General features: G+C 36.8%; 1 protein-coding gene across 7 annotated transcripts in view; it reads right to left on the bottom strand.

Moving 5' to 3' along the window:
* rhea (Talin_middle and talin-RS domain-containing protein rhea) overlaps positions 1-27,189 on the bottom strand; it is a 140,465-nt gene that overhangs the window by 28,575 nt on the left and 84,701 nt on the right. For 6 of the 7 annotated variants that reach the window (XM_085943319.1, XM_085943314.1, XM_085943315.1 and 3 more), the window contains exons 21-49: positions 26,780-26,978; positions 26,300-26,460; positions 25,021-25,121; positions 24,682-24,817; positions 24,440-24,529; positions 22,975-23,112; positions 22,758-22,876; positions 22,480-22,624; positions 21,874-22,067; positions 20,876-21,005; positions 20,596-20,720; positions 20,271-20,439; positions 18,930-19,097; positions 17,624-17,786; positions 17,382-17,512; positions 16,637-16,954; positions 15,758-15,912; positions 14,634-14,777; positions 13,461-13,594; positions 12,856-12,968; positions 11,869-12,027; positions 11,476-11,636; positions 10,080-10,182; positions 9,856-9,986; positions 8,994-9,126; positions 8,717-8,840; positions 7,826-7,990; positions 7,534-7,724; positions 1,823-3,862 (exon numbers count right to left, since the gene is read on the bottom strand). In XM_085943319.1, coding sequence (XP_085799445.1) covers positions 1,823-3,862; positions 7,534-7,724; positions 7,826-7,990; positions 8,717-8,840; positions 8,994-9,126; positions 9,856-9,986; positions 10,080-10,182; positions 11,476-11,636; positions 11,869-12,027; positions 12,856-12,968; positions 13,461-13,594; positions 14,634-14,777; positions 15,758-15,912; positions 16,637-16,954; positions 17,382-17,512; positions 17,624-17,786; positions 18,930-19,097; positions 20,271-20,439; positions 20,596-20,720; positions 20,876-21,005; positions 21,874-22,067; positions 22,480-22,624; positions 22,758-22,876; positions 22,975-23,112; positions 24,440-24,529; positions 24,682-24,817; positions 25,021-25,121; positions 26,300-26,460; positions 26,780-26,978 — 6,240 coding nt within the window. The remainder of the gene's footprint in view (positions 1-1,822; positions 3,863-7,533; positions 7,725-7,825; positions 7,991-8,716; positions 8,841-8,993; positions 9,127-9,855; positions 9,987-10,079; positions 10,183-11,475; positions 11,637-11,868; positions 12,028-12,855; positions 12,969-13,460; positions 13,595-14,633; positions 14,778-15,757; positions 15,913-16,636; positions 16,955-17,381; positions 17,513-17,623; positions 17,787-18,929; positions 19,098-20,270; positions 20,440-20,595; positions 20,721-20,875; positions 21,006-21,873; positions 22,068-22,479; positions 22,625-22,757; positions 22,877-22,974; positions 23,113-24,439; positions 24,530-24,681; positions 24,818-25,020; positions 25,122-26,299; positions 26,461-26,779; positions 26,979-27,189) is intronic. The other variant, XM_085943321.1, reaches the window with a different exon arrangement.

Genomic DNA, 27,189 nt, shown 5'->3' on the forward strand with positions numbered 1-27,189 from the left:
GTAAAAAATTATTATCACGATAGCATAATTTACAGACTATTGGTACCAGTAAATCCATTCACGTGTACAAGTGCTATTATTTTTATAAATTTTGTTTTTTGATTAATTCTTCTTTTCTGCGGAGTGTAATTACGACAACGTGACACCAATACAATAACATTCGTTTTGTGTTAGTACACAACACCTATAGGAAACAAAACGTGAGTTTGTATGTGTGTAAATAAGTCCTCTGCGTGTGTTTGTAATAGAGTAAATCCACGGCACATATTTTATAAGATATTACAAAATGTCCCAATTCTTTGAAAATTTTACATAACTCCACTGCTGGAGAAATTCTACTGTTCTGTGATTGTCGTAACATTGTGATAATTTGACTGACAGGCAGTGCTATGTGAAATGTTGGCATTCCTGCTACCACAACCGTAAATGTGATACGTGATGATTTGTTTAAGAATTAGGAAATATTAGAAAAACGCCACCAGATTATAAAATGAATGAAACCATTTTTAACTATCGACAAAGCAATGAATTATCATGCTGATTTGATTCCAAATTGGAGGGTACCAAAATTTTAAAATTAATGAATGAATCCCAATGAATTTAAATGTGCGAAATAGACCCAAAAATATAATATGTCACATTGATGACTGAAATGAAGACAAAGAATGAATAATAGATATCCATCTAATTTTGTCATAAAAAGGATTGTACCAAATTTATATATCAATAACTTTAACATGTGCCAAGATTGACATCATATTTATATGATTAATAATTTAGCCTCACCGTATGTGTGGTGAACTTTTTGGTAAACTTAATATCCCAATTTTGATATGAAAAGTTGTGCCAAAATTGCACATCATATGACAAGTTGGCACAAAATGGCACATGAACAGGAAAGGATCAAAATGACTATCTAATTTCCAGTAGCGAAGGGTGGAGGTAGGCTGTTAAGATCTGCCATAAATAGTGCACATTAAACTTTGTCAGTAATACGTATTGGTTTTTATTGAACCTAAGACTACAATTTACAGATGGTGTTTGTTAAATTTTAAAAATCAATTAACCCCTGCCTAAACCAAACCATAATAATTTTGGTATACTTTGGGCGATACGATAAAATCGTGCACACTTTTTCATTCATACTTATTTATTTTCCTTGAATTAAGAATACAGATGACTGACACATGTTGTTGGTTAATTTGTTTAAATTCATCAAGTCCTGCCTAAACCAAACTATAATAGATAAAAATATTGTTCTATCTATATAAAATATCCAAAGTTATGTATCAGTTAATTGCATAATTTTAGGTATTTTATAGATAGACGAGTATTTTTTGACTATTATCTATTATGGTTTGGTTTTCGCAGGGTTTAATCGAATTTTAAAAACTAACCCACACCATCTGTAAATTGTAGTCTTATTTCAATGAAAACAAGCATGTATGGTATGACTAACAAAGTTTAGTGTGCACTACTTGTGGCGGATCTTAACAGCCTACCTCCGCTCTTCGCCACTGCTAATTTCTAATACCACTCATAATAATAAAAAGACTTGTTCTTTTGACAAAATGTAATTGAAAAAAAAAAGTATTTTGAAGAAAAACTAAGAAAGAAGTAATGAAGTGAAGGTGTTGGTGTTGGTGTATGAGAGTTACGTCTGCTCGGTGAAAAGATGAAAACTAAAACACGAGTAATTGAAAAATTAATAGATAAATAACAGAAGGATAGGGAGAAAAATACAAAAACACCCAGCAAGCATCAGCGTCTGTAAAAATTAGCAGAACCAAATCGTGAATGATTTCTTAGACTATTATCAAACCGGCTCATGTCGCGTGACGGTGTGTTCGACCCATCCCCTCGTCCTGCTCTCCTTCAGATCCTTGCCTTCCGATTGGTGATGACTGCCAACCCTTTTGTTACTAGTGTCCTGCATGTATCGTCGTATTATATTCTCCCGGTGATTAGTGGTCATCTCCTTTTGGCTGTGGACCCTAGAAATCTCGCTCCTTCTCTGATCACATCTGTTTTGCGGTTGCGAGTAACCCCTGACTTGCCGGGTGATAGTCTCGTCGTTGTTGTGAGATCTGGCGGCGTTTTCATAGTGACTCCACCAACGATCCAAAGATCCGAATTGTTTAGCTCTGTTATTGACGATATCACCATAAATCGACCACCAGTTATTGGCGTAAAATTGCATGGGGTAATTCATGCTACCGTCATATTTAATAGGTTCACCGTACTGATTCTCCAAATATCTATTGGTGGTGTTGTAACTATTATTGATAACGTTTTCAGAATTAGTAACAATGTTTCTAATAATATTGGTATTATTTTCAACGTTTGTTACAATATCTTTTCTGTCTTCAAACCGAGACGTGAGATTCTTTAATACCTCCAATGTCAACCGATCGTCCACACTGGTGTCTTTGTAAACATCATCGGTTTGCGTGGATCTTTCGACATCGACGACGATACGTTTAACTTTTTTGTCTTTGACTATTTTTTCAGGAGGCTTATCTAGTTTTTCCAATTTGACTCGCTTAAGAGACCCTTTGGTATTATTGTTGGACCTACTAGATACTCTACCGGTGCTAATTTCTTCTTCGTAGTATTCTCGATACAGTCGTTCAATCTCTTCGTAATGGTCCTCCATTTTGCACAACTGTTCAAAAGTCAAATCGGCATTTTCGATATCTGAAGCATCAGCGTAAATATTATCAAACGCTTCAGCGACGGAATTATCCGGTATTTTTTTGTGCTTCAAACGCAGAGCTCCTATCTTCAACAATTCTTCAATCAACGGATCGAAGCCTTTATAATTAAAACTCCTCTTGGAAATATCTTCCAAATTGTGAATGACGTCGTTAAACGCACCGTCTAGCACGATTTTACGAACTTCAATGACGCTTCCCAGCGGTTCGGTTTCAATAAACTTCGGTCTCTTTTCCGGAGAAAGCACTTCTTCGATTTTCAGCTCGCCGCTGAACTGATCCAGCTTTCGTTTAGTCTCCATCTCCCGCTCGTGGTTCTTAATCATCAATGCTTTCCAAATTTCTGCTTCCACGCTAAACATCTGCCAGAATTCTTCCTGTGTTCGTATAATATCGTAATAATTCTCCACGTTGACATTATACTGTTCGTTTCTGATATTATACTGTTCGTTTCTCATTGGCGAAAGTGACACGCGTTTCCTTCTATCGACCTTCAAATCTATGACATTCCTAACAGTCGGCACATCATCAGCGTCAATAAAATCAATCTCATTCTCGATCTCATTCAAAGTCATGACAATATTCTGCATTTCCGAATCCAATTTCTTCAAAGTGTCGAAATTTTCTGACACATTAACAGGCGTCTTTCTCATCTCCTGTTCATTCAACTTGGCTACGACTTCTTCCAGAGCCCTGATCTCATTCAGAACAATCATCTCTGCGTAACCCAAGATCCTGAACTCCATATTATCTTTCCACATGATCCTGGAAGAATAACTCTCCTGATTGATAGCGTTTTCTTCGTCTGCGGATTCTTCTGGAGCAATTCTATAACTCCACTGTGTGTGACTACTGTTCAAGCTGACAACCGAATTATCTTTGTTCTTATTGAGGTTTCCTAACTTATCGACGTTAGTAACTTCCAATTCGTCTTGGCTGGAGTCTTCTTGGAGTATCTTGATCAATTCTTCTTCTTGATCAGATATAAACCAGTCTGTCTCCGAATCGCAATTCGATAAGCTTGTCTTAACGTTTTTGTGCCTGCTTTCGGGGCCCAATGACAGGCTACGGATGCCCGGCGAATCGTTTGCGCCGTATCGGTCGTGATTTGGAAGGCTCCACCTCCTCAAATCGTCACATCTGCCGACCTATTCCGTCACACAAAATTGTCTGGTTAAATAGAACAGAGCCAACTTTTGCTACCATTCTCTCTCTTAACTAACGCGTCAAAACAACAAGATACTAACGCCCTGATTTCGAAATTCAACAATAATCTTTTAAAAACCTTATATCGTTAAGATGTTACGAAGCTTAGTTTCGAAAATATATAAGTTTATATAAATATAACAGTTAGAATATATAGTAAAGCAATCGACAGGACTCAAATCTCAAAAAATTTGAATTACGAAATACAAAATGTATGGCAGTAAAACTTTGAAAAAAAAAAATTGTTGCAATTTCTTTGTGGTGGCTATTATGGTCCATTCATCAAATTACTGTAAATCACAATAAATAGATTTAATAGTAAAAATTTCGATTTACGGCGAATTTCGAATTAACGTTGTCGGTTTTACGGGGTTTTACTGTATTATCCAAATCAAAATGATTGGATCAACAATATCAAAAGTAGGAAACAACTAAGATTTATTTAATATAAAAATGGTTACATAGAACGAACTTTTATATAATTTTACAAAACTGCTTCGGATTCTGGCAATCTATTTATATACAAAATAAACAAAATTAGAAACGACTAAAATAATTTGGAAATCAGGGCTGCGTACCGTTTATTGGTTTGTTTCTTTTTAATATTCACAACATAAACAATCGGAGCACCATGCCGGACCATCGTTTCGTCCAAAAATCAAGATGTCAGCGGCACCGCGCGCGCGGCAAACGGTCGTTTTAAAAAATACATTCAGAAGATTAGAAAAAGTCATTACAAAAGAAATAATAATATTTAATAATCATATGTTTGGTGAAGCAGCATATTAATGTCGTTACATAAAAGAGACAGTCCAATATTGATGTGGTTTTTTTTTTGTTTTTGTTTGCGAGAATTTATAAAATTGTTTTCTAATAAACAAACAACAAAAAAAGAAAAAAAAAGAAACAATACATAATAACAATATCAAAAATAAAAGACAATAGTTCATTCATTCCGTATCCTTTGTATACCCTACAGAACATAACACAAAAAGTCAAAACAAATCAAAGCGAATCTATCTACTTTAAATTAATATAGTAATGTGTGAATTATTTTTACATGAATGAAAAATTTGTTGACAACTGTAGAAAAAAAAATTAACAATTAGTAAATAAAACATCAAAAAAAACTAAAATATTTGCATCAGCAGAATGTCAATGTGTCATATGACTGGTATAATAATATATATTATAGTAGATTCCAATACTAGTAGAAATTTTATATTTATCAAATTAGCTGGACAATGAAGGCGAAATCACTCTAATAAATACACATTTCCTTATATGAATTTTGTCCAGAAAAACTGAAGTAAATAGTAGGGCTGAAAATACAAATAGACTAGTCCACTTTTCGTCAAAAATTGGTTAAGTTCCGGTATTCCTCGAGATACGACCACCTCGACTTATGAAATTTCATACTTACGATGGATGCTTTACAGTTGCAACACACGCAGGCGTAAAAATAATACATTTTTGCACTCAATGTGACAATTGAGATGACGGATGCAGTATTTCAAACCGTATAAAATATGTACATTGTAATTGAAAATATTTGTTGATTTGTATAATCAATATCTTGTATGTGAAAATTCTTTACACTCGAATTTTCTTTAGAATGACAGATCGGAAGACAGTATTGCCAACGATGTATGGAATTTGAAGGTTATGAAGATGTCAACAAATTTATTTTTCCCAAAGTTAAGAGTGATATTAAAACACCAAAAACGGAGTTTCTGGGAAAAAGTGAACTTCCTATACAGAAAATTTACCCAAAAAGTGCATACATATTTTGAATGATTTTTTGGCTTTTTGATTACTTGTACTCAGCAACATTCCGACCATGTCCGATCCTAATAAGATCATATGGGCCTCCACGGAGTGGAGGTTTGTATTAACAGATTTTGTTTTTACGATAAATGGATGTCAGCCACTTGCTCAACCTATTAGGTCCATAATACCCTGACTCAAACACAAATTGAAAAACAATATGTGTATTTGCCAGATCCTGGGACCCACGACGCTATAGACCGACGCTTAAGCCGCGCAGCCATCGTGGGTGTTAATATTACAACATTACATTATTAAAAATGCACTTGGTCTAAATATTTCCTCATGTAAACTTGGTACGGAATGAATTTTTTTTAAGATAATATTAATATTGACTTGTCAAAATATCTGTGACAAATGAAATTTTGGATACACAGTTGAATCTAAATTAAGGCGATGGCGATCCGGTACGGCTGGCCGGAGATAGGAAGATGTATGGCAATTTGGTCACCAACCGTAGGTAGAAGATGACACCAAAAGAAGAAGAAAATAAATGTATTTAAATAAAGCTCGCAAATGCATTTGCCCTTTAAATATGTGTAGTTTTAAAGCCATTAACTTCCTTTGAAATGAAAATGAAATTAAAAAGATATTACAAAATAAAATTTGTGTTTAAGTACATCAATCACGTTTTATAAAAATCATTTTCATAAGTAACTTTTTGGCACATGGTCTACTTGTATTTTCAGCCCTTAAAAATTCAAGTGCAAATATGTCAACACTAATTCTAACACCTGTGGCCCAATGTCGGCCGATTGTAAAGAGTCTTGCAAAGAAACCATAGATTAACAAATTGTGATAGTACAGGAATTCCTTCAAACAGACGGTCACTCAACATTCATATATGTGATATCGCAAAGCATTTCACACGATAATACATATCATACACCTTCAGTCTTGACGAGAATTACAGTACACATTTTCTACGTTAATACCTACTCATTTATTTCTCTAAATACATCGCTTATAATATTGTATTGTATCGTAAATAAGTTACTTGGCGTGTCATAAATATCTAGTTACTTGGTGTGTCATGAGTAGTTACCGTACCAGATTGAACCGAACCCTGGAACCCCTTAATTATTTTTGACCCAGAACAAGAGTACTTGATTCTGAATATCGAGAACTCCGAATCAGAACCCTTTAAAAAACATGAATCCAGAGGTTCTCGTTTATTAATTTTATAATATTTTAATTTCTCATGTAATTATTTTTTTTACTAATATATTTACAAATTGTGGTATCCATATAATACTCCATCTGATAAGGATATCTTAAAAAATTATTAAAGATATCTACTTGTTTAGTATCTATGACCAAACATTGAACAAATCGGTGGTTCGGACAACTATGGTAGCTCATAATAGGTATGTATGTCACAAGTGGTTACTTAGTGTGTCATGAGTTTCTGGGTGTGTCATTAGTAGTTACTGTATGTGTCATCAGTTTGTAATTACTATGTGTGTCATAAGTAGTTACTAGTTGTGTCACAAGAATATTCTCAAAAAAATTAACGTTGATTGGACTTAATATCAATGATATCATTGATTAAAATAGCTGATATTTCTAGTGGACTAAGAATTCATCAAATTCATTCGATGTATACCCCAATATTTTTTTTCGTCTGTCCATAAAGGACATGACTCTGAGTGGTCTAATCATACATGGAAGTATAATTGGCTAAAAATGAATATTGTAATTCTCTTCACGACACCTTTACCGGTCTTCTCCAAGCACAAACCGGTGACAGAAATAAATGAGAGACAATGTGTGAAAATTCTCCTACCTTGGCCGAGTCCTTGAGGCGCGCCATGGCGGGATCGCCGATGTGCTTCCCACTGGCGTCCTTGGTGGCCTGGATGAGGTCTCGCAGAGCAGCCGCCACGTCTCGCACCGAGTGGATCAGCATCACTTGCGAGTCGGGGTTTCCACTACCCAGCGACATAGCACCTTGCTTCACCACTGATGACAGTTGCACTGTACCAAGAAATCATTCATTAGTATGGTATTTCATAAATAAAGACACTTATTGGGTGAAGTAAGTGAATTGTAGAACTGTGATTATAAATTAGACTTACCGATAGTGGAAACAGCATTCTGCGCAGCACTGGCCAGCTGTTCCTGGCTGCTAGCCGCCCCTCCAACCAAAGTCTTGGTATCCTCCACCAGAGCCTTTGCCGTTTTCAAGATGGACTCCCGGTGCAAAGCGAATATATCATTTTCATCATCGGCATGGAGTGTACCTATAACACAAATCAATGAGCCATTTTGATACTCCCAAAGAAATCTTATATGTATATAAATCATATTTATCAAAATTCTACATCATAATGTCGAGGAATTTGGGCTATAAAAATTATTCTATGATATTAAGGTTATTTCCTGTGTATTAAAGGGAAAGACCTATTTTCTTTCTGTTATGACATTTGATATTATTTTGCAAGCACGTAAACTATGGTTAAGTTGGTCAACTCCACAAATATGAATATTGTTCGGTTGCCTTTTCGATTTTCTTATTCATGCATTATCTACTCATCGTGACGAATTGTCTTTTTATAGGTCCTTCAAATTAATAAATAAATGTCATAATAGAAGTGTGAAGTTCTCTTCAAATGAGCTTGCAATGCGAAGTCACTTGTAGCTAACTTCATATGTAGACAAATGGTTCTTTTTTGCTTCAATTTCATACATTTAGGCTCCATCTTTTTATAGGAGGTTTTCAACATCTTTGGTTAATGTAATCTTTCTGTAAGTCATTAATTATTTTTATATGCATATATACCATATGCTTTTGAAATGTTTTGAAAGTAATACATCATTGCATATTGGATGAAATCACACGTAGAATATGTATATTTTGTTAGATTTTGACAATTTGCAGACTTCAGATCGGTTTTTAGAAATACACGCCTAATAATATAACATTGATTTTGCTTCGTAACATTGATCAGAATAAGTGAAATACTAACCAGCGCTTGCAAAGAGTATAGTAGTGTCGAGATCTCCAATAATGGCTGCCACAGTAGCCGCTGCGTCGATGCAAGCCTGAGTTCCCTTGGAGCCAGCTTGGAGTGCCGACAGGACTGATCCAACCTGAACAAAGGTTAGTAGCTTACTTAGATCAGCTTTATAAGGAGGCAAGCAGATATTATGTTGATTATGATGTAACACCATGATCATTGTAATAATTACATAAACATTCCTGAAAGACTCTATTTTGATAGATTGAATGATAATCATAATTACCTTTTCCGAAACTTGCTTGGAACTGTTGGCCACTTGGGACTGTGCCGTGGAATCCTTGCTGACCTGGCAGAGACCGCCAGATTTTACCAGCGATATCACCGAATTTCCCAACTCCACCACTGTACTACGGATTCTAAAAACATAAAATAAATTCATTGTTTACATTCAATCGGGTTTGCTCCCTAATATTCTCTAGATGGCGCAATCACAAATCGCAGGAAGTCACAGGTTTCATATATAATATGCAATTATTGTACATCTCTCAATCTGGTGATGGAAGGATGCTCAAGGTATGAAGGGTATAGCTGACCTCACATTACGAACCACGACATTGACGCAACACGTGATCGGCAAAACTGCGATTTGTGATTGTGTCTAGCTGTCCTACTTCTGTTAGTAATGCAAATAGTATTTAACATCGTTCCAAGAAGGAATAGGTATAGTTGAGACTCCTCAGTGTATGTAGCATATTATATTATGATAATCATGGCAAGAAACAAGATAAATGGATCAAATCGATGCTTTGCGTTAGGAGAAATTTAACCGGTTCTCTGCCTTCAGCGAGTTTTCTCGCTCTATGGGGCCTTGATCGACAGGCCACACATACAAATTTCGTGAGTTATCTCGTCCGACTTTATACTAAAATTACTAGCCACTGTCGATTGATTTGCAAAAAATTAAACACAAAGTGACATCTGTTTGAATAATTAAGAAATACTAGGCCACAAATTATCGGTATTACAGCGATTTTAGTAAAGTTTCACTCTACATTCAACGTGTGTCGTTAAAAATCTGCGGCCTGTCAGATATTGCCATAGTAATATCGTGAGGTATAAAAAAGGTAAGGGTATTTTTTACTAACCTTTGAGCGATGTCATTGTTAGTTGTAGTAGCGGCAGCCCCGATAGAGTCCTGAGCCAACTGGTTGTAGCGATGCGTCAGGTCACCGGCCAGAGTTGCTAACTTCGAGACGTCTGTTCCAGATTTGGCGGTCTACAATGAAAATATTAACAATAATTCATTCTATGGTAATTGATTGATATACATTAAATTTGAAAAAATTAAAAAGGAGGAAAAAAAACTCACCATTTCAGTGGCCAATCGCGCAATCTCCTTGGCGGCACCGACCATTCTGGTCTGATAATCGACAAATGAATCGGATTCATTGAACGAACCAATCAGAGACATCCTGCAACAATAATAACAAGAATTCCAGTTTTAGTTAACATAGTATAAGAGCTACAAATATTTTGCAAACTCTCTTTTCTGAATAATCCTGCAAAATTAAGAGCTTTTTTTAATATATCTAGTATTACGATATTTGTGTGACACTTGTAGATATATATAATATGACTTAATCAAAGAGTCTTGACTATAATTGAATAGCTTACTTTCAAAAGCCACTAAAACGGAGTATTTTGAGTTGGATATATATTTTGATAAGTATATAAATGGTCTGAGTTTTAATTTAAAAACTCAGCTAAATACGTCAATATTAATTATTAAAAATCTAGCTTAGTTTCAAAATCGGCTAAAACGGTAGTAAAAGATATATGTTATTTCAATTTATCTCAAAATTGCATAATACCGTTTTAGCCGCATTACAAAGTAAACGCTTCAATTGGTAGCCATAGAAAAATTAATATTCTAAACATTGGCACATTGAAAAATGTTAGTCATAGACATTTGTGGCTAGATTTGATGTTTCATTATTAGAATAAGCCCCACCCCGTTAATATGAACACGATTAATTCTAAATTCACCGTAAATCGAAATATTCACTAAAATTCATAAAATCTGTATATGCGTAGTGAAATTTAAAATAATTTGACGAATGAAACATAATAGCAACAACTGTTTCTGAAAGAAATTGTATCAGAATCGGAACCAATGTTACAAGATCGCAATAAAAAAAAAAGTAAAAGCAAACCCGTCGCCCTGGACCAAGGTTTTGAAGCAGGGTATTTTATAAGTCAGGCAATGACATTAATATGGACGAAGCATCTGGGAAAAAAAATGACACTCACTTTTTTGTCGGGTCTGCCGAATGGCATAATCTGTTCTAACGCCATTACAATAAAGGTGATATTGCTATAAATTCCCGATGCTTTTTGTTGGGTCTGCCGAATGGTTCGGTTCGAACGGGTTCGCTCAAACGAACATTGATACTAGAAACACTGTTCTAACGCCATTACAATAAAGGTGATATTGCTATAAATTCCCGATGCGTGATATCGCATAATGGATATTGCGTGACGTCTACCTATGCACGTGCGAATGTCGCTATGAGTAAATTCACTTGCTAGCTACTGTACTGAGTGCGTCGTCCATTAATAATGTCATTGCAGTCAGGTCATAAAACCCAAGTAAAACAAAGCATGTTGATTTTCCTCAAATATTGAATGTAAGCTACATAATAACTCAATAGAAGAATTCTTCATTTGTATAACATAATAAAATCATTCATTCGCAAGACAATAACCTGTGATCGGTGATCCTGGTGACAGATCTGGAGATGGAATCCAGCAGTCCGGAAACGATTCCTCGCTGAGCAGCCAGAGACTCGGCACTGGCGAGCAGATCTGCGGCAGCGTCACGCACGCTCTGACTGTATTCGTCAACATCCGGGTGGATTGATGTTGCCTGGAAAAAAATTACAAATTATGAAGATATGTATATAAGAAACTAGCGACACTATTAAATACTATGAAATTATTAGGTGGGAAATTATGTTAGCTGAAAAAATTGCCTCGCGTTACTATATACTACAGGCATATTATAGCACGTTAATCACTGTCTGTTTTCGTTTAATCGACATGCCAACGTAATAACAAATGGGTACAATATTATTATATAAGAAGATAGCAGCACTGACCCCTGGATTTCCGCCCGCATCCTTGGAAGCTAGCACCAGCTGAGTGCATCCCTCGAGGACGGTCTTGGTCTGGTCCAGCACCTTCATTTGCTGCTGGGTGTCCACCATGTTGGAAGCCACGCCGATCGAAGAGCAGGTCAGCGGTTCAATGTAAGAGACCTGAAAGTCCAATTAGTACTCATGATTATGTAAGGAATATCAAGTTATCTTATATTTACAAGTTATCTTATATTTACAAGTTATCTTATATTTACAAGTTATCTTATATTTACTTGTTAGGATAGCTCATAACACCATGTGCAGCTATATAATTATATGCGATGTAAATGAGAACTCTATCATTCCTCACAGTGTTGATCTGTGTCGCCGTGATAACTATTGTAAAGATCGGGAACACCAGTTGTTTTTTCTCCCAACATGCAGAATTAACCTGCCATTGGTAATGCCAATTGGGCAGGCAATAACTGTGTTCAACCAAATCGCTACTGATATTGATATATTCCACGTGTGAGGAGGAATTTAAGTGGATGTTGTTTTATAAATTATTAAAATAGGGTTTACGTTGCTCACTTGCTGAATATGTATTCTAATACTGTTTCTATCTCAGTTTACTCATGTCAAGTTGTAAACATCTTGAATTCGTAATTTGTAAAGTTCACGACGGGTAAATAACTAAATTTTAATTTCAATACTGAGGATTTGACATTGTTTCGCAGAAGAATTAGTTTGAGGAAACATAAACAAAAGCCTCCGCACCGTTCTTTTGATTATATGCAATTTAGAAATTGGGTTTTAAATCACAGATAATTCCAGTAAACATGTCCGCCCCGCTTTACGATGGCTCGTAACCAAAAGAGAATAAATAGATTACGGTAACGGAAAAATGGAAATTTGCTATCGTACAATACCATCTACGTTTTCCATTTGTAAACCTGTCGCAGTGTTCCCCACATAGACTAAAAAAAATCTATTATAATATGCACAAACCATTTGGTTGACTGAATGTCCCAAGTTTTCTGCCTCAAACTTAGCGGCGGCTCGCAGTGGCTCGAGTTTGTCGAGCATTTCTGTCGCGGAACTCTCCATCTGTTCGGTATACCCTGAGAAGAATAAAAAAAAAAATAGACATTTTGCTCGATATCCCAAAATCACGGTTAATTCGAAATTCGCCGCAAATCAAAATATTCACTATAATTTATAAAATCTATTTATAGCATGATTTCTACTAATTTAATGAATGGATCATAATAGTAACTACTGATATTATTAATCTGAAAGAAAACGTATTGGAAATGGAACCAATTTTACAATATTGCAAACAAAAAATAATTTTGGTTTTAATGTTTTCTTGTCATACATTTTGTATTTCGTAATTCGTTTCTTATTTAGATTTACAGTCCCGTCAATTTCGAATTAACGGGGCTTTAGTGTAGTGCAAACATGTCCAACGAAAATCCAACAGATATCTCCAAGCTGTTTCACAAATGTGCACCTTGCTTCCGTATTTTCACACTGCATTCATTATTATCGGTCACTATAACTATAGTATAATAATTGTATTATTGCCACGGTTTAAGAAGACAAAACTTTACCTTGCAGGGTATTTCCCTTCCTGGCGGGCAGATTCTGCGAGACAGCCTGCAGAGAGACCTGATCCAGCTCCCTAATCTGTGAGCTGAGGATATCCAGAGCCGCCAGGCATTCGCTTTGGCCTGGAGCCTTGTCCCTGTGGAATAAAAAAAAAACATATAAATGAAGTGATAAAGATTACATTTACAATATAAGCATTTAAATACACTTATATATATATATATAGTAGGAAAGTATAGACGATTCCGCTTAATTGGGCCACCGGGTAATTGAGGCAGCTTCTTATTTGGACCAAATCTCAAGGAAAGGAAACCAAACCAAGGAATAGTAATTTACATTGCTTAATTGGGTCAACATTTCGCATGTATTGAATCGTAAATTTTAAATTTTAAATCACAATACATATTATTATGTTACACATAAAATATGTACAAACAATGTAATAAGATGTGATCTCATATTTATAACAGCAGTTTAATTACATGTTGCATTGTTTTAATCAGATATCACAAAATGTTTACTGTCGCGTCGGTGTAACACTGTGCCGGTCGTTAAATCTATAGAAGTCTACCATTACCACTACCGTACCGTATTCAGTTAGAGTTACAACGCCTCGCATGTATGCCACACAGCCTCGCGTGTATAATGTATGTGTAAATTTGCTTGACACTAACACTTGATTACACTATTGTATTGTACTAATTATTTTATTTTAGAATTTATTATTCTCCTGGCTTTTGCATAAAATTATTGGATTATTTTGAAAGAGAATTTTTATGTGGAATTCGCTTAATTGTGGCAACCGCTCAATTGGGCGAAAATGCCCTACTTACCAATGTGTCCCAATTAAGCGGAATCTACCGATATCTAAAAAGTCTAAAAATGAATAATTTAGGGTCAGAATGTGTGTAAAGCGCCGGCTAGACGGCAGCAACTTGGATGCACGGTATAGTTTGTGCAAAAAATACGGAACACTTTTCGGTTTACGTGAGCTACAGTTTTCCCATCCATACACACGGGCTTCCCGATAGAAACCGATTTGCGCAGGTAAGCTTGTGGTAAAGCATCAGTGTCTAGCCGGCGCTTAAGTTTCAAAGATCTCTAAACTTTGAATGCAATCAATACAAAGATTGGAAGCTATCACAACGGAAGTTTCAATCTGTGAAATAACTAACCTGATATTATTGACGAGAGACTTGATGCTCTCAGTCACTGTCTTGCTGTGCTTGTCGAGGTTTCTCCACTGCATGGTATCGTTGGGCTCCACCGCCAGGCACTTGGCTGACTCGATCATGGAGCATGAGCCTTGGATGATCTTCCTGCAATGCAAAATAGAAACAAATTATCATCGAGCGACAGAGAATTAAACAATCAGAAGTGAAATAAAAGTTAAAAAATCACCTAGGCACAGTTTCCACACCACATACCTTATTTATGCGCAAAATACGATTAAAACATGTAACAAAATTAATTTTGTAAAAAGTTACGTACATATGTGTTTGACGCCAGAGTATGGACATAATAGGTTGAGCAAGTGGCTAACATTGAATTCTCGTAAAAATCTTCACTCTGTGGAGGCCACAGAGAAAAAAGGACGTAACCCTCAGTTTTTTCAAAATATGTTTTATTGGATAATAACGTTATGCATGACTAAATACATGTTGTGTCCAAAGAATGTAAGCTGTAATTTACAGCTTAATAATGAACACGTTATTTAGCTGGCGATTTTGAAAAGTAGGAAGTGAAGTGGGAAAAATGACTCAACCATCATATTTGTTGGTTTTTCTTTAGAATACTTAATTTCTTTACGATAGATTTTTTTAGAATTATCAATAACCATGTCCTTGCTTTTTCGTACAAGGTGGTTGTTAGTAATTTTGAACAAACACGCAGACTTTGAGAAAATCACATATACATATTGTGTCTTCACTGGAAATCGAACCCAGAGCTCCTGGATGGAAAGCCAGCGACTTAAGCACTGCACCAAGAGAGCCGCCTACTTCAAGGTTATGTCTATTTTGTATTTTAACTTTGACCAAGAACCATAAAAATGTTTTTGTGCCTCCTGTAAAATTTGTTTTGTGTGGATTATGTCCTTTTTCCTTTCTACAGTCAATATGATCTTCTTAGGATCGAACATGTTAAAAAAAAAATACATATAATATATTGACAGTACAATGCTGTGTGTCGTTTTAACAATTTATTTAAATGAGATAGACAAGAGGCGTTAATATTAGTGAGGAGGTTTTGTGTCCATTGAACATTTTTTGTTAATTAATATGGTGATAAAATGACATACCTTCCGCTGTCCAGGATGGGGTCTTGAGCCCTCCTGGCCTGCTGGCTGATTTTGGCGGGCACCGACACAAACTCGGGACTGTTGGCAAACTGGCAGAGGCTGTTCACAGCGTCCATGAGGGGCACCGTGGCCTCTCCGCAACGCATTCTGCTGGCCTGTATCAAACAAGATAATACATTGTAAAATTGATATTCGAGACTCAAAACAGGGAATTCTACTGACCAATATTCGATAGATTTATTCTTCAACCAAACATTAAGAGAAACGTATAGATACATCCTAGAATTATTATAATTATATATCGAAGGCCAAGACACACGTTAGGTTACGTTGAATGAAAGTAACAGTAAAATGCCATGCACATATCGAAATAAAATAACAGCTGCGAACATATTAGTGTAGCAAGATCGCATTTCATTTTTCGCTACAGAGTCATTTGCATATTTTCAATCGTATATTTTTTTATTGCCATGGCAAGAAATTCATATATTATCAAGATGGTGTCTGTTTACACAAGTAGATGAAATTAATCATAAGACATATTAAATACTGCTAGTCTTTTGTGTTTACGTATACCCACCAATACTCTAAATAATTGTCCTTTGTCGGAGACAAATGCAGTCATACAGTGGTACTCAAAGTGGTACCTAAAGCTCACTGGATCGGTGAACTCTTTAAGTTTGGTGGATATACATGGCAATGAAGAACTAAGTACCGAGAAGAGTGGAAGGAGCTAGGGAGGCCTTCATCCAGCAGTGGATTGACCCTGATAATGATTATATGAAGGCTCCATGACTATGAAAGAAGATTTTCTTCAATATCTTCAAGGACTCGTAGAGTTTTAGAATTATAGTATGACTTAATAAAAAAATCAAATACCGGGGAATAATCGCTATCCAAGGCCTTAATCTCCTTCACGAGGTGTGCGGTGGAGTTGGCCACGTCCTTGGCGGACTGCACGAAATGGCGTTTGGCCACGGGGTTGGTAGTCTTGGAGGAAGCGACACGGCACGCGTTGCAGAGGGCGCTGGTGTGCTTGGCAATAAGAGTGGCTGCAGAGAGGACCTGCTCCTCATTGCTGGTGGGATTCACCATGTTGTTACACGCCTGCTGGATAACTTGGGAGGCGCGGGCGAATTGGGCTTGATTCACCAGTCCTGGTCGACCGGCTACACTCGACGGGTCGGAAACTGCCACCTGTTGACAACAAAATAAAACATTTAACTTATTAGTTAGGCTGCACACAGCAATTGTTTCTATGCAGAAGCTTACTTAGTAGCGTCCCTAAGATACGCGTCTATATTTAAGAGGACAATATCAGGCAACTTAGATTGCGTCACCTACGGTATCCATACATGTATTTCATAATATGGCAGGTAGTAAATCTACGGAAAAGAAAAGCGGCAGTGGCCCAGAACGAAGCCATTTAAAATATGGTCAAGACAAGCCCCGATAACTCTGGATGGTGTTTATTGCTAAGTTAATCCAGATCGTTCTCCATTGTGCTCTGTGGCATAATCAGACACACCACACTTGCACCGTATTTGTAACCTTGATATTGTCCACTAAGGAAGATAAATTTAAAATGTGACTATATCGTTGCACAAAAAAATACTTTACTCACCAAATAAGCAGACTGAGCTGTGCATTCAATGAGTCCGCAGATGGAATCGGCAACAGACTTCACTGACTTGCCGAGCAGGTCGTGCTCCGATTTCTGAGCATGGTTAGCCATCCCTGACATGCCATCTTTTCCTACAACAAAAGTAAATAAAATTGTGTATACAATTGACTCTAAGGATTACTTTGTTATTAACTTTCAATCAGTCAGGCAAAATTCACAACAAATATGGCTACTAATCTTACCAAGAGTTCTGGAGTGTTCGATGATGGTATCGATGCACTGGTAGTACCCAAGTTCATTGACGGGTTCCGATGGATGCTGAAGGAGTTGCTTCACACTCTGGATGCTCCTTACGGCGCTGTCGCATTCTTTTTGGCCTGGCGCAGCTGATGTGCACACATCCACCTGGCAAATATAATATATTTCAATATTATTACACATGACGTCATCATAAAACTGTTAATACAGATTGGAACTGAATTCAGGGTTAGGCTATACACAAGGCTGCTATTGGCGGCTATCGAGGGTAGTTTATCATATTTATGTATTGAGGCAGTTAATTGTTACAATAAGTTAACCATCTGAACTGTCAAAAATTGTTGTTTTATCAGCACCTACCTCTCTTGGCTGTGTTAACTTTTAGAGCGAGACAAGACAGTTTTGACAGTTTAGACGGCAACTTATTGACAATTTTAATATAAATATGATAAACTACCCTCGATAGCCGCCGATAACAGCCTTGTGTAAAGAATAGATGCTCAGAAGTGATTTTTATCAATTGCCGCCACTTAAGACAATATCATCTATCTCGGATAACAATTAATGTCTATAGACGGGAGGTATGTATGACAATATTCCTCGCAGGACCAAATATGCATTTGAATAGTATTTAAAAGTGATCTCTCATAGTGTCTAAAACTTAAAATGTTCAACCAATGCATGCTATCAGTGATCATGAATGCATGCGAACCATGAACCCTCCATGTAGAGTTCAAAAATTAAATCATATTGTAAAATGCATGTTGGGCAGAATGATAAAGAAGTAGCCAAAAATATACTATGTGATCGATGTCGCCAAAATGATGAAATGGCAATGGGCCAGTCGGCGAGTCGATGACCGTTGTATATATAGTCATACAGTGGTAACCACAGACCACAGAGCCGGCTTAAAACTCACTGGATGGAGAAACTTATTCAAGTTTGAAGAAGATAATTGATAGCGAAAACTATAGACAAAGGTAAATAGAACTTTAGGAGGCCTTCATTCAGCAATGGATTGACCCTGGCTGATGATGATTGTAATGCATTTATAGATAAAATATATCTTTTACCTTTCATATAGTTTCCGTTTGGCACAATGATGATTACATAAAATATGTCTCAATCAACTACATATTTCATCATCAGTTTCTTTATCTCACTACTAGATGGCATTCATACCTCTTTTCTTTTATATATATTATATATAACTTGGTCCGTCAATCGATAACGCAATGCAAAAAACTCTGTGTGATAAAATTGTTATGAAGATGGAGTATATTATCTTACCAAATAGTTGATGCTATCGGTGATAGATCGTGCAGCGGCCGACAGCTGATTCTTGGAGTTGGGCTGTGAGGGATCGTTGGAGACGTATCTTGCGGTGGTGAGAAGTTTAGCAGAGACAACAGTCACATTTTTCATGGAGATAACCATCTGGTTTTGCACCTCGTAATCCTGATGAAACATAAAAATATTTATACAATCATAATTATGAAGATGTTTAAGTCGATTGTACTTCATCATGTGAATACGTGTATTAATTAAGGCGCTAAGTACCAAAAACATAAAAACTGACATTTTTATAGAAAAATGTTCTACATACCAACACCAATAACTTCAACTATAGTCTAAGTGCCTCAAGCAAGTCAAAAAAATACAGCAAAATAATTAAACCTGTCGACGTTGTAAGTCCGTTGGCGTGTTTTATTTATAATGGTGTAAGTAGCACTGCAGTGGTCAACGGCATTCGATAAAAAATAGCTGACGATGGTGTGTTGACACTTGCGAGTTCTTAATACCTAAAATTATAGAAGCTGCCGTGATTGCTTCACACTGTAAAACTACATTTTTCTAAAAGTCTGCTTCATAAAATTTTACTGCAATGACTCGGTATTTTGTAACTACAGGCAATACTACTTTTTGGTACTTAGAGCCTTATTCAATACACGTATTCATGTTATGATGCAGTCTTACCATTGTGTGTTTATCAATGAGGTTAAAGCTATCGATCTATATCAGTGATCAAGGCCTTGTATAGTCAGGTCGCGACACAAAACTGTAAATTTCAATCATAGTGCTAGTTATTGCTTATACTTTGAATGCAATATGTTTGTAGAAAATGATATTGTTTCATATTGAAAGAAATAGTAATATGTTAATTAATATAAACGAAATTTGTAATCAAAAATCTTCATTTACTGCAAACAGATTATAGATTATTGCAATCAAAGTTGAGTAATAACTAGCACTAATAATATTTCCTTCTCTTTCTTCATGTATGTATAGAAAATAATAGCATCTTTTCTTCATTGACTCTACAATCCGATGTGGATTACAATGAATCGTTCTCAACTCACTCAAACAATAAGGTCCATGCTCTGAACCAGGTATTCAAACCTACAGCACACTGCTTCAGAAGCGGACACTCTACCACTCGTCCATCCCTCGCATATCTATATTACATTCTTTGGTTTGACTTGCATCACCCACCAACTTCATACTATTTAAACATTAAAATACAATAAAACACGCTGGGAAGACTATATCTGGGTACTAATACTCATAAAACAATAATAATAATTTTCTAACATAATAAAAACAAAGGAATCAATTTGAAAAACTCCTTACGGTGGTCTGTCCAGCCATTTCCATGGAGACTCCGAGGAGTTGGTTGAAAGCGGCGCCGAACTGCTTGCTGGTGTTTCCGAGTTGGGCCGGTGATGACGCGGCCTGAGCCGTCTCTCCCGCCGCACTGCTCAAACCTTCTGCAGCCACATTCAACTCCTGCTGCAGTTGGCTGGAGAGGAAAGGACAAGTTCAGTTAATATTAATCAATCTGACAACTGACATGATAGAGAATTGTAGATAATCAATCATTCATTACAAATTCAATCCTTGGCTATAGGTCATTATTTTATAAATATTTAAATGGAAAACAGTTTAGTTTTCTTACTTGTAGCTCTTGCTGGTTGGCGGGAATTCTCCCATGGAGAGGATCTGAAGAGTCTCGTTGATGCTCTCGATCGTCATGTCCACATCTTGGTGACCCGGCATGGAGTTCACTGAATTGTCCAACGCCTGAAAACACAGTAAAAACCTTATGAACAAAAATTCAAAGAGTCAAATTAGCAACAAATTACTGTAGTCGTTTCAGTGTGCACCAGTATGCATTAGAAGATGGGAGAGCCCCATTTTAAATGCAATACTGCACTATTGAAACACATAGTACTTACCACGGAGACATTCTTGGCAATGGAAGACAGTTTAGTGTAGTCGGCAGTCTCCGAGCTGGCCAGGCATCTCCTTACTTCCTCCACTAGTATCAGCGAGTGAGTCATCACCTCTTGAGTGGAATTGATGACCCTGCGAATAAAGTGAAACATATTTAATATAATAGGATAATACAATTAAATGTGATATAGTTATTATCGATTAATATGTACTTGTTTATTTATCTCCAAAGTAACCATGGTGTCAATTCTATGCATATAACAATTCTCATTATTTACAAATATCGATTAATGCATAGTGTTATAGATCTACCAGTACAAGTTGTCCGCTAAGTGAGGGGCACCGCATGCTAACATTTATCATTCAATACTTTTTATACTGAGTTGAGCTTAGTTCTAAATTCGAACACTTGACGATTTATGATGGTAATAATTATTGCACTTTGAATTAAGGCAGGATTTAGATTTTCAATCGGTTTTGTCTATGTACAAAATTACGATATTCGAACCCGCGGCTGCTCAAATAAATGCAGTTTTTTTTTTTTCAATGTGTAATTGATCTAGTGCAAGAACACAATGGATTGGGCGATTAGCCAATAACTATACCTTGTAACCATGTCCGATTCTAATAAGATCATATTATGAGCCGCCACAGAGTGGAGGTTTGTATTAACAATTTTTTGTTTTTACGAGAAATGGATGGCAGCCATTTACGTCCATACTCCGACTCAAACACAAATTGAAAAACAATATGCGTATTTGTCAGACCCAGGATTCGACGTTTACGCTACACGGCTATCGTGTGTCTGTTAATATAATCTCCACCCAGTGGAGGCCCACTTTTTTAGTTTGGATTTAGAGAGTGGTTTCAAAAATACCAGCTGCCCCGGGCCTCTCATTTTTTTAATAAAACCCATCTCCATGATATCTTAGAAGCACTTAAATCAGCCATTATTAATTTGATATTGTAAGATATTTTTAAAAATTCAACGGTGACATACGTTGTAGCAGAGTTGGGTTGCGTGGCAGCCAAAGCCCTGGTAGCCCCGGCAGCTCCTCGTAGCGCCTGTGCAGTGTCTCTGGCCGCTTTGCCGGCGTACTCTGTGCTTCCTTGCTGTGCAGCAGACACTAAACGGGACACCGCATAGGCTGCCTCCCTGTTCGAAGAACCCAAATCTCTAGATGCGGATTCCGCCTGAAAAAACATAACACAATTAATCTCATTGCCTTCTAGTCACAACTTCTAGACAGTCGCAAGCCAAGTGGTAATTTCGGGGAAGGTTTTGACAGGATTTTATACAGGAGTGACAACACATGAATCATTACGGCAGTGAAAGTTGTATATGAGCAAGCACAGTGTGAACTGCATACTTTACATTTCCCGCACAACTTGATCTGCGACTTGTCAAAATGTTCAGTGGGTGATTTCTGCGACAACATTTACTTGGAAAAATTCCATTTCAAACATATTAATTTTGAACAGGCGTTATGCATATTATGTAAATCATATGATATATCCAATAAATGTGTTAATTTTAATCTAATAATTTCAACATATTATATCATCAAACAACTGTGGCATACAAAAAGAAGAATTCTCTTATTACCGTCTCTCCTGGCAACGGCCTCAGTCGGCAGTCCCTGGCAGCCTGGTCCACCTCAGATAGCTCCCGTTGAAGAGATCGGATAATCTGAGAGGCGGCATCCAACTCTATACCAGAGCATGACGTACGGGCACGGCTCACTGCCGATCTGTCGGAACAAAAACAAATTTTACAATCACACAGAAATATTAATATTGTTTGGTGGAATAGTTGAAATGTTGAACGGTTATAATATAGAATTGGCAATCGCATAATATCCTAAAGTATAAAAAAGTACTAACCTTAATTCAGAGCAGGTGGTGGCCAGCTGTTGCGTGGTGTTGTTGAGATGTAATGCAGAAGCCTGATCTTGGATGGTCGGCAGGACAGCCCTGGCCGCCTGAGCAGCGTGAGCTCCCGGCTATAACCGCAAAAACCAATGAATTAATCTTCTGTTTTGAATTGACTTGACTTGACCAACACAATTACGCATTGAAGAGAGAAGGGGGAAATTTTTACCTGCAAGAATGCCTCGGAGGCGTGGATGAGGTCCAGCTGACAATTGGTGTCATCGGGATGGTTCATAGTTCCCTTGACGCCCTCGACCAAACGTGGAATGTGTTCGGCCATAGTTCTTGACTCATGCACCAAGGTTTCCTGTGAAAATAAATCAAATTCAATATTAATTTAATAAATTGTGCCTGATTTAAGGTACCTAAACCAAAGTGAGGTTAGGTTGACTTTTTCTTTCATTTTGATAACAGCAGTCCAGGATCAAAACAAATATATAATTCAAACATACCTTGTGTCAATTTATATATTATGATATTTTAGTTTAGTTTAGTTTTCGCGAGTTATCTCGTCCGACTTTAAACTCAAATTACTAGCCACTGTCGATTGATTTGCATAATCTAAAAAACTAACCACACAGTGACATCGATTTGAATAATTATGAAATATTAAGCCACAAATTATCGGTATTACAGCGATTGTAGTAAGAGCTTCGCTCTACATTCAAAGTGTGTCGTTAAAAACCTCCGGCCTGTCAGATACTGCCATAGTAACATCGTGAGGCATAGAAAAGGTTAATTAAAAATAAGTAGTTTGGTCAGAAACATACCATTACAAAAATCTTAGACCAAATGTGATTCAAACACATATCTTTCGTTTGGCGGGTATATGCTCTAGTCACTGAGCTATCTCAATCAAAAGCCTGACCTACAGATTTGTCAAACACATAACATTATGACCTATGTGTGTTTCAAATACTGTCAACAGAGCCACTATCTTTGTAATTAGATCAACGTTATTACATATTTGATTCATTGATGACGTTAGAATTGAATAAAATTTAGACCAATGTAGTGAAATGTAGCATTATTTAGAAACTAACAGTTTTCTTCTTCATCGTCATCAATGGCTACAGGATGTTACTACAGAAGACAGCAAAGGCGACACCATTTTCCTCAGCTTGTAGTGTTTCATTGAAATTCATGTCTTACATGCAAATAGGTGTTCTATGCCTTGCATTTCACCGCACTTACAAGCTTTATCATTAGACAATCTCCATTATATAGCTCCGAGTGCGCCACCCATAATTCTCAGTCTATTGAGGGCTTTCCATGTTCGGTACTCGAGACTCCGTCGGAAAGTATACGCATTGCTGGTCTTACCCATTCTTTCTTTTTGGGTAAGACAGTCAAAGGTGTCCTTGTTGTCTATGTGTTAGCTTATCTTAGAATTAATCATTATTTTGCACATTTGGTACCACATGTATGACATGTCACAAATCATTCTTTTCAGCAGTTTTTTCATAGCGTTGGATAAAAGAATGAGCAGTCCCAAAAACTACAGAAATTTTAGTGACAGGCGTAGGCTTTAGGTACCCTAAATCCGACCCGGCATATTTTCTCGGGCGTAGTATCCCAAAAGTTATAATACGGAGCTAACTTCACTATTCTAAATATTATACAACATGGCTTACCTGAGACTGGCGGTTGGTGATGTGGGCTCCAGCGTTTTGAACGGAGGCAATGAACTGGGTTCCTGTGGAAGCCGCTTGCTTCGCTATAGTCTGCAAAAATAAACATAACATTTAATATTTTCAAAAATAATTAATATTGAAAGAATTTTATAACAATATCTAGAGAGATAAAGATCGAGTCATGTACCCTGAGGGCAGGAGAGAGATATTTATACTACATTCTAAATAAAATTGATACTTGCCTCAAGCCTGGTGAAGAGCTGTCTCTTGACATCAGGTGCAGATGAAGCGTAGTCGACTGTGACATACTTCAACTCTTCAGCCGCCCTGCATAAGGCATCTTGCTTGCTCCTGTCCTGGGGAGAGCTTGCGCATTGTCTGGACAAAAACAATAAAAATGTTAGCACTTTGCCCAAAATCACTTGGCCAAATTGGCGCCGATTGTCTTCAATGGGTCGGTAAGATTTTATGTTGGTATCAATATAAGTACTGTCATGAAACCAAAACCATTCAGATAATCTGGGTCACTACTCAGAAATGTTAAAAAACCTTGACTTGAAAGATAGAAACGAGTTAGTTACCTTGCAGCCTCTACCATTTTGGCTGTGGCGTCCGCTAGAAGTTTAGCTGCGGCCATCAGGCGGCGTTGGGTTTCCGAATCGGGTTGTCTTTCAGCCTCCAGCTAGTGATGACAAAAAAAACATATACATCTTGATAACCGTGTAATTAATATACGGGCAAGTTAAGTTCAGTTGAAACACAAAAAATGTTTTTTAATATTTCTATATTACAGAACTAAAATCGAATTAAATATAGTTTTGTAATTTCTAAATCTTTCCTGCAGATTTTAAGGTTTGGTGTTAAACATGATTTTTTAATTTGAATGACAATATGGACATTTTATTTTACTGTTCACTTTTTCTAAATGTTTACCAATATGATTTCAAAAAGAATATGAGGCGTCTAATTACAAAAAGCGACAAGTCCACAATTCAATATTTCAGGGAAACAACGTTTTTATGTTTCAAGCTTCAATTATTTGTTTTAACGTGAGATTATTTTTTCCGTTGTATTCTATGTCAAAATTAGAACCAAATGGCAATTTGTTTTAGCCGATAAACTCTTAAATGTAATAATTATAGGCAAAATAAAATTGGAAGTAGCGCTATTTGTACTTCACTTTTTAATTTACTCCGCATAAGGCACATATTTCCGCGGCACTGTCATGAGTTTACCAGATGCTATAGCATGGGAGACGCCCTTTTCAATATTGAACGTTCCCTTATTGGTTGACTTAAACACGCGCAAAATCAACCAAGCTTTAAATAATATGAAACACGAACTTGGCGCTTTTTGTAATAAAACGAGACTTAAAATATTTTTTTTCGAAGGGTTATTTATGTTGCGTTTTGGAATTTATAGATCAATACATATTGTGTAAAATTATACGAAGAATACGTGCATATTTTTTTCTTGATTTTGACCAAATGTGGACTTATCGCCTTTTGGAATTAGACGCCTGATATATTCTATTTTGACTCCTAAATGCGCTTGGCTTTTTTTTTGCGGTTAGCGTTCAACTCAACTCAATCCATTGCAGGCCTTGGTAAAAGGCACACACATTACACAGTTACGCACACAAGTCTAAATTAACATCTTTATTTAATCACACCATAAGAACCCTCACGTATTTTACTGGTCACCCTTCAACCAATCCCACAATCTCCAAAATGGCAGAATATGGAGGTTACTGACTTTAAAACTAACATAACCATATGAGCATCACCCCCCTAATGTCACATTTGACTATGATTATACCTACTTCAAGTATATAACTGATAGTGGATGCAGAATGAATACCTTGATGTTCTGAATGAGCTGGGCAGTAGCCTGTCCAAGAAGGCGAGCCTGGCGCACCATCTCGGCGGGATCTCCCTGCGACGAGAAAAGCCTGTCTGTTGTCGTCATAATGCTTTCCACCGACGTCTCGTGGATTGTCTCGCGGGCTTGTTGTCTGCGATCTGTAATGGAAAATAATCATCAAATACAATCATGATAGAGCCTTGATTATCCATATTTTCTAACTGTGGAGATCTGACATAAATAGTGCACACAAAACTTTGCCAGTCATACATATTTGTTTTCATTAAAATAAGAATACAAATTGCAGATGGTTTTTGAAATACGATAAACCCTACTTAAACCAAACCATAATAGATAAAAAATATTCAACTTTCTATAAAATATTTAAAATAATGTATGATTGAAAAATGAGTAAAACTAACCATACGCAATAATCGCTAAGAAAACATTAATATAGTCATCATCAATTCTACTAACTGGTATTAACGTGATGCATGAGCTGATCCAGTGCGTTGGCAACATCAGCAGCTGCAGCGGTAACATCGGCAAGTCCAGGTCCCTTAGGAGCGGTTGACTCACACTCGGTCACCAGCTTGCGAACAGACATAGCCACTTGGCGGGCGGCTCCCGATAGCTGGTCGCGACAAGCCGGGCTTTGCAGAGTAGGGGCGACAACCTGGTAGAATAGATAATAATTTAATTTCAATTAAATAATAACAATTGAATTTCAAAATGACTAATTCTTTACAGCAAATATTAGTGAAAACAAAACAAACTATATACGTTGTATAGTGATTCCCCTGATGTCACACATGTGAAAGTGGTGCGACTCCATTGAACAGGCCATGTCTCAAGGATAAAAGACACCCATCCACCCAATAAGCTCA

Source organism: Rhyacophila brunnea, unplaced genomic scaffold, assembly GCF_057557595.1.
Source record: "Rhyacophila brunnea isolate RB1 unplaced genomic scaffold, BYU_Rbru_1.0 scaffold_15, whole genome shotgun sequence".
Classification (NCBI taxonomy): domain Eukaryota; kingdom Metazoa; phylum Arthropoda; class Insecta; order Trichoptera; family Rhyacophilidae; genus Rhyacophila; species Rhyacophila brunnea.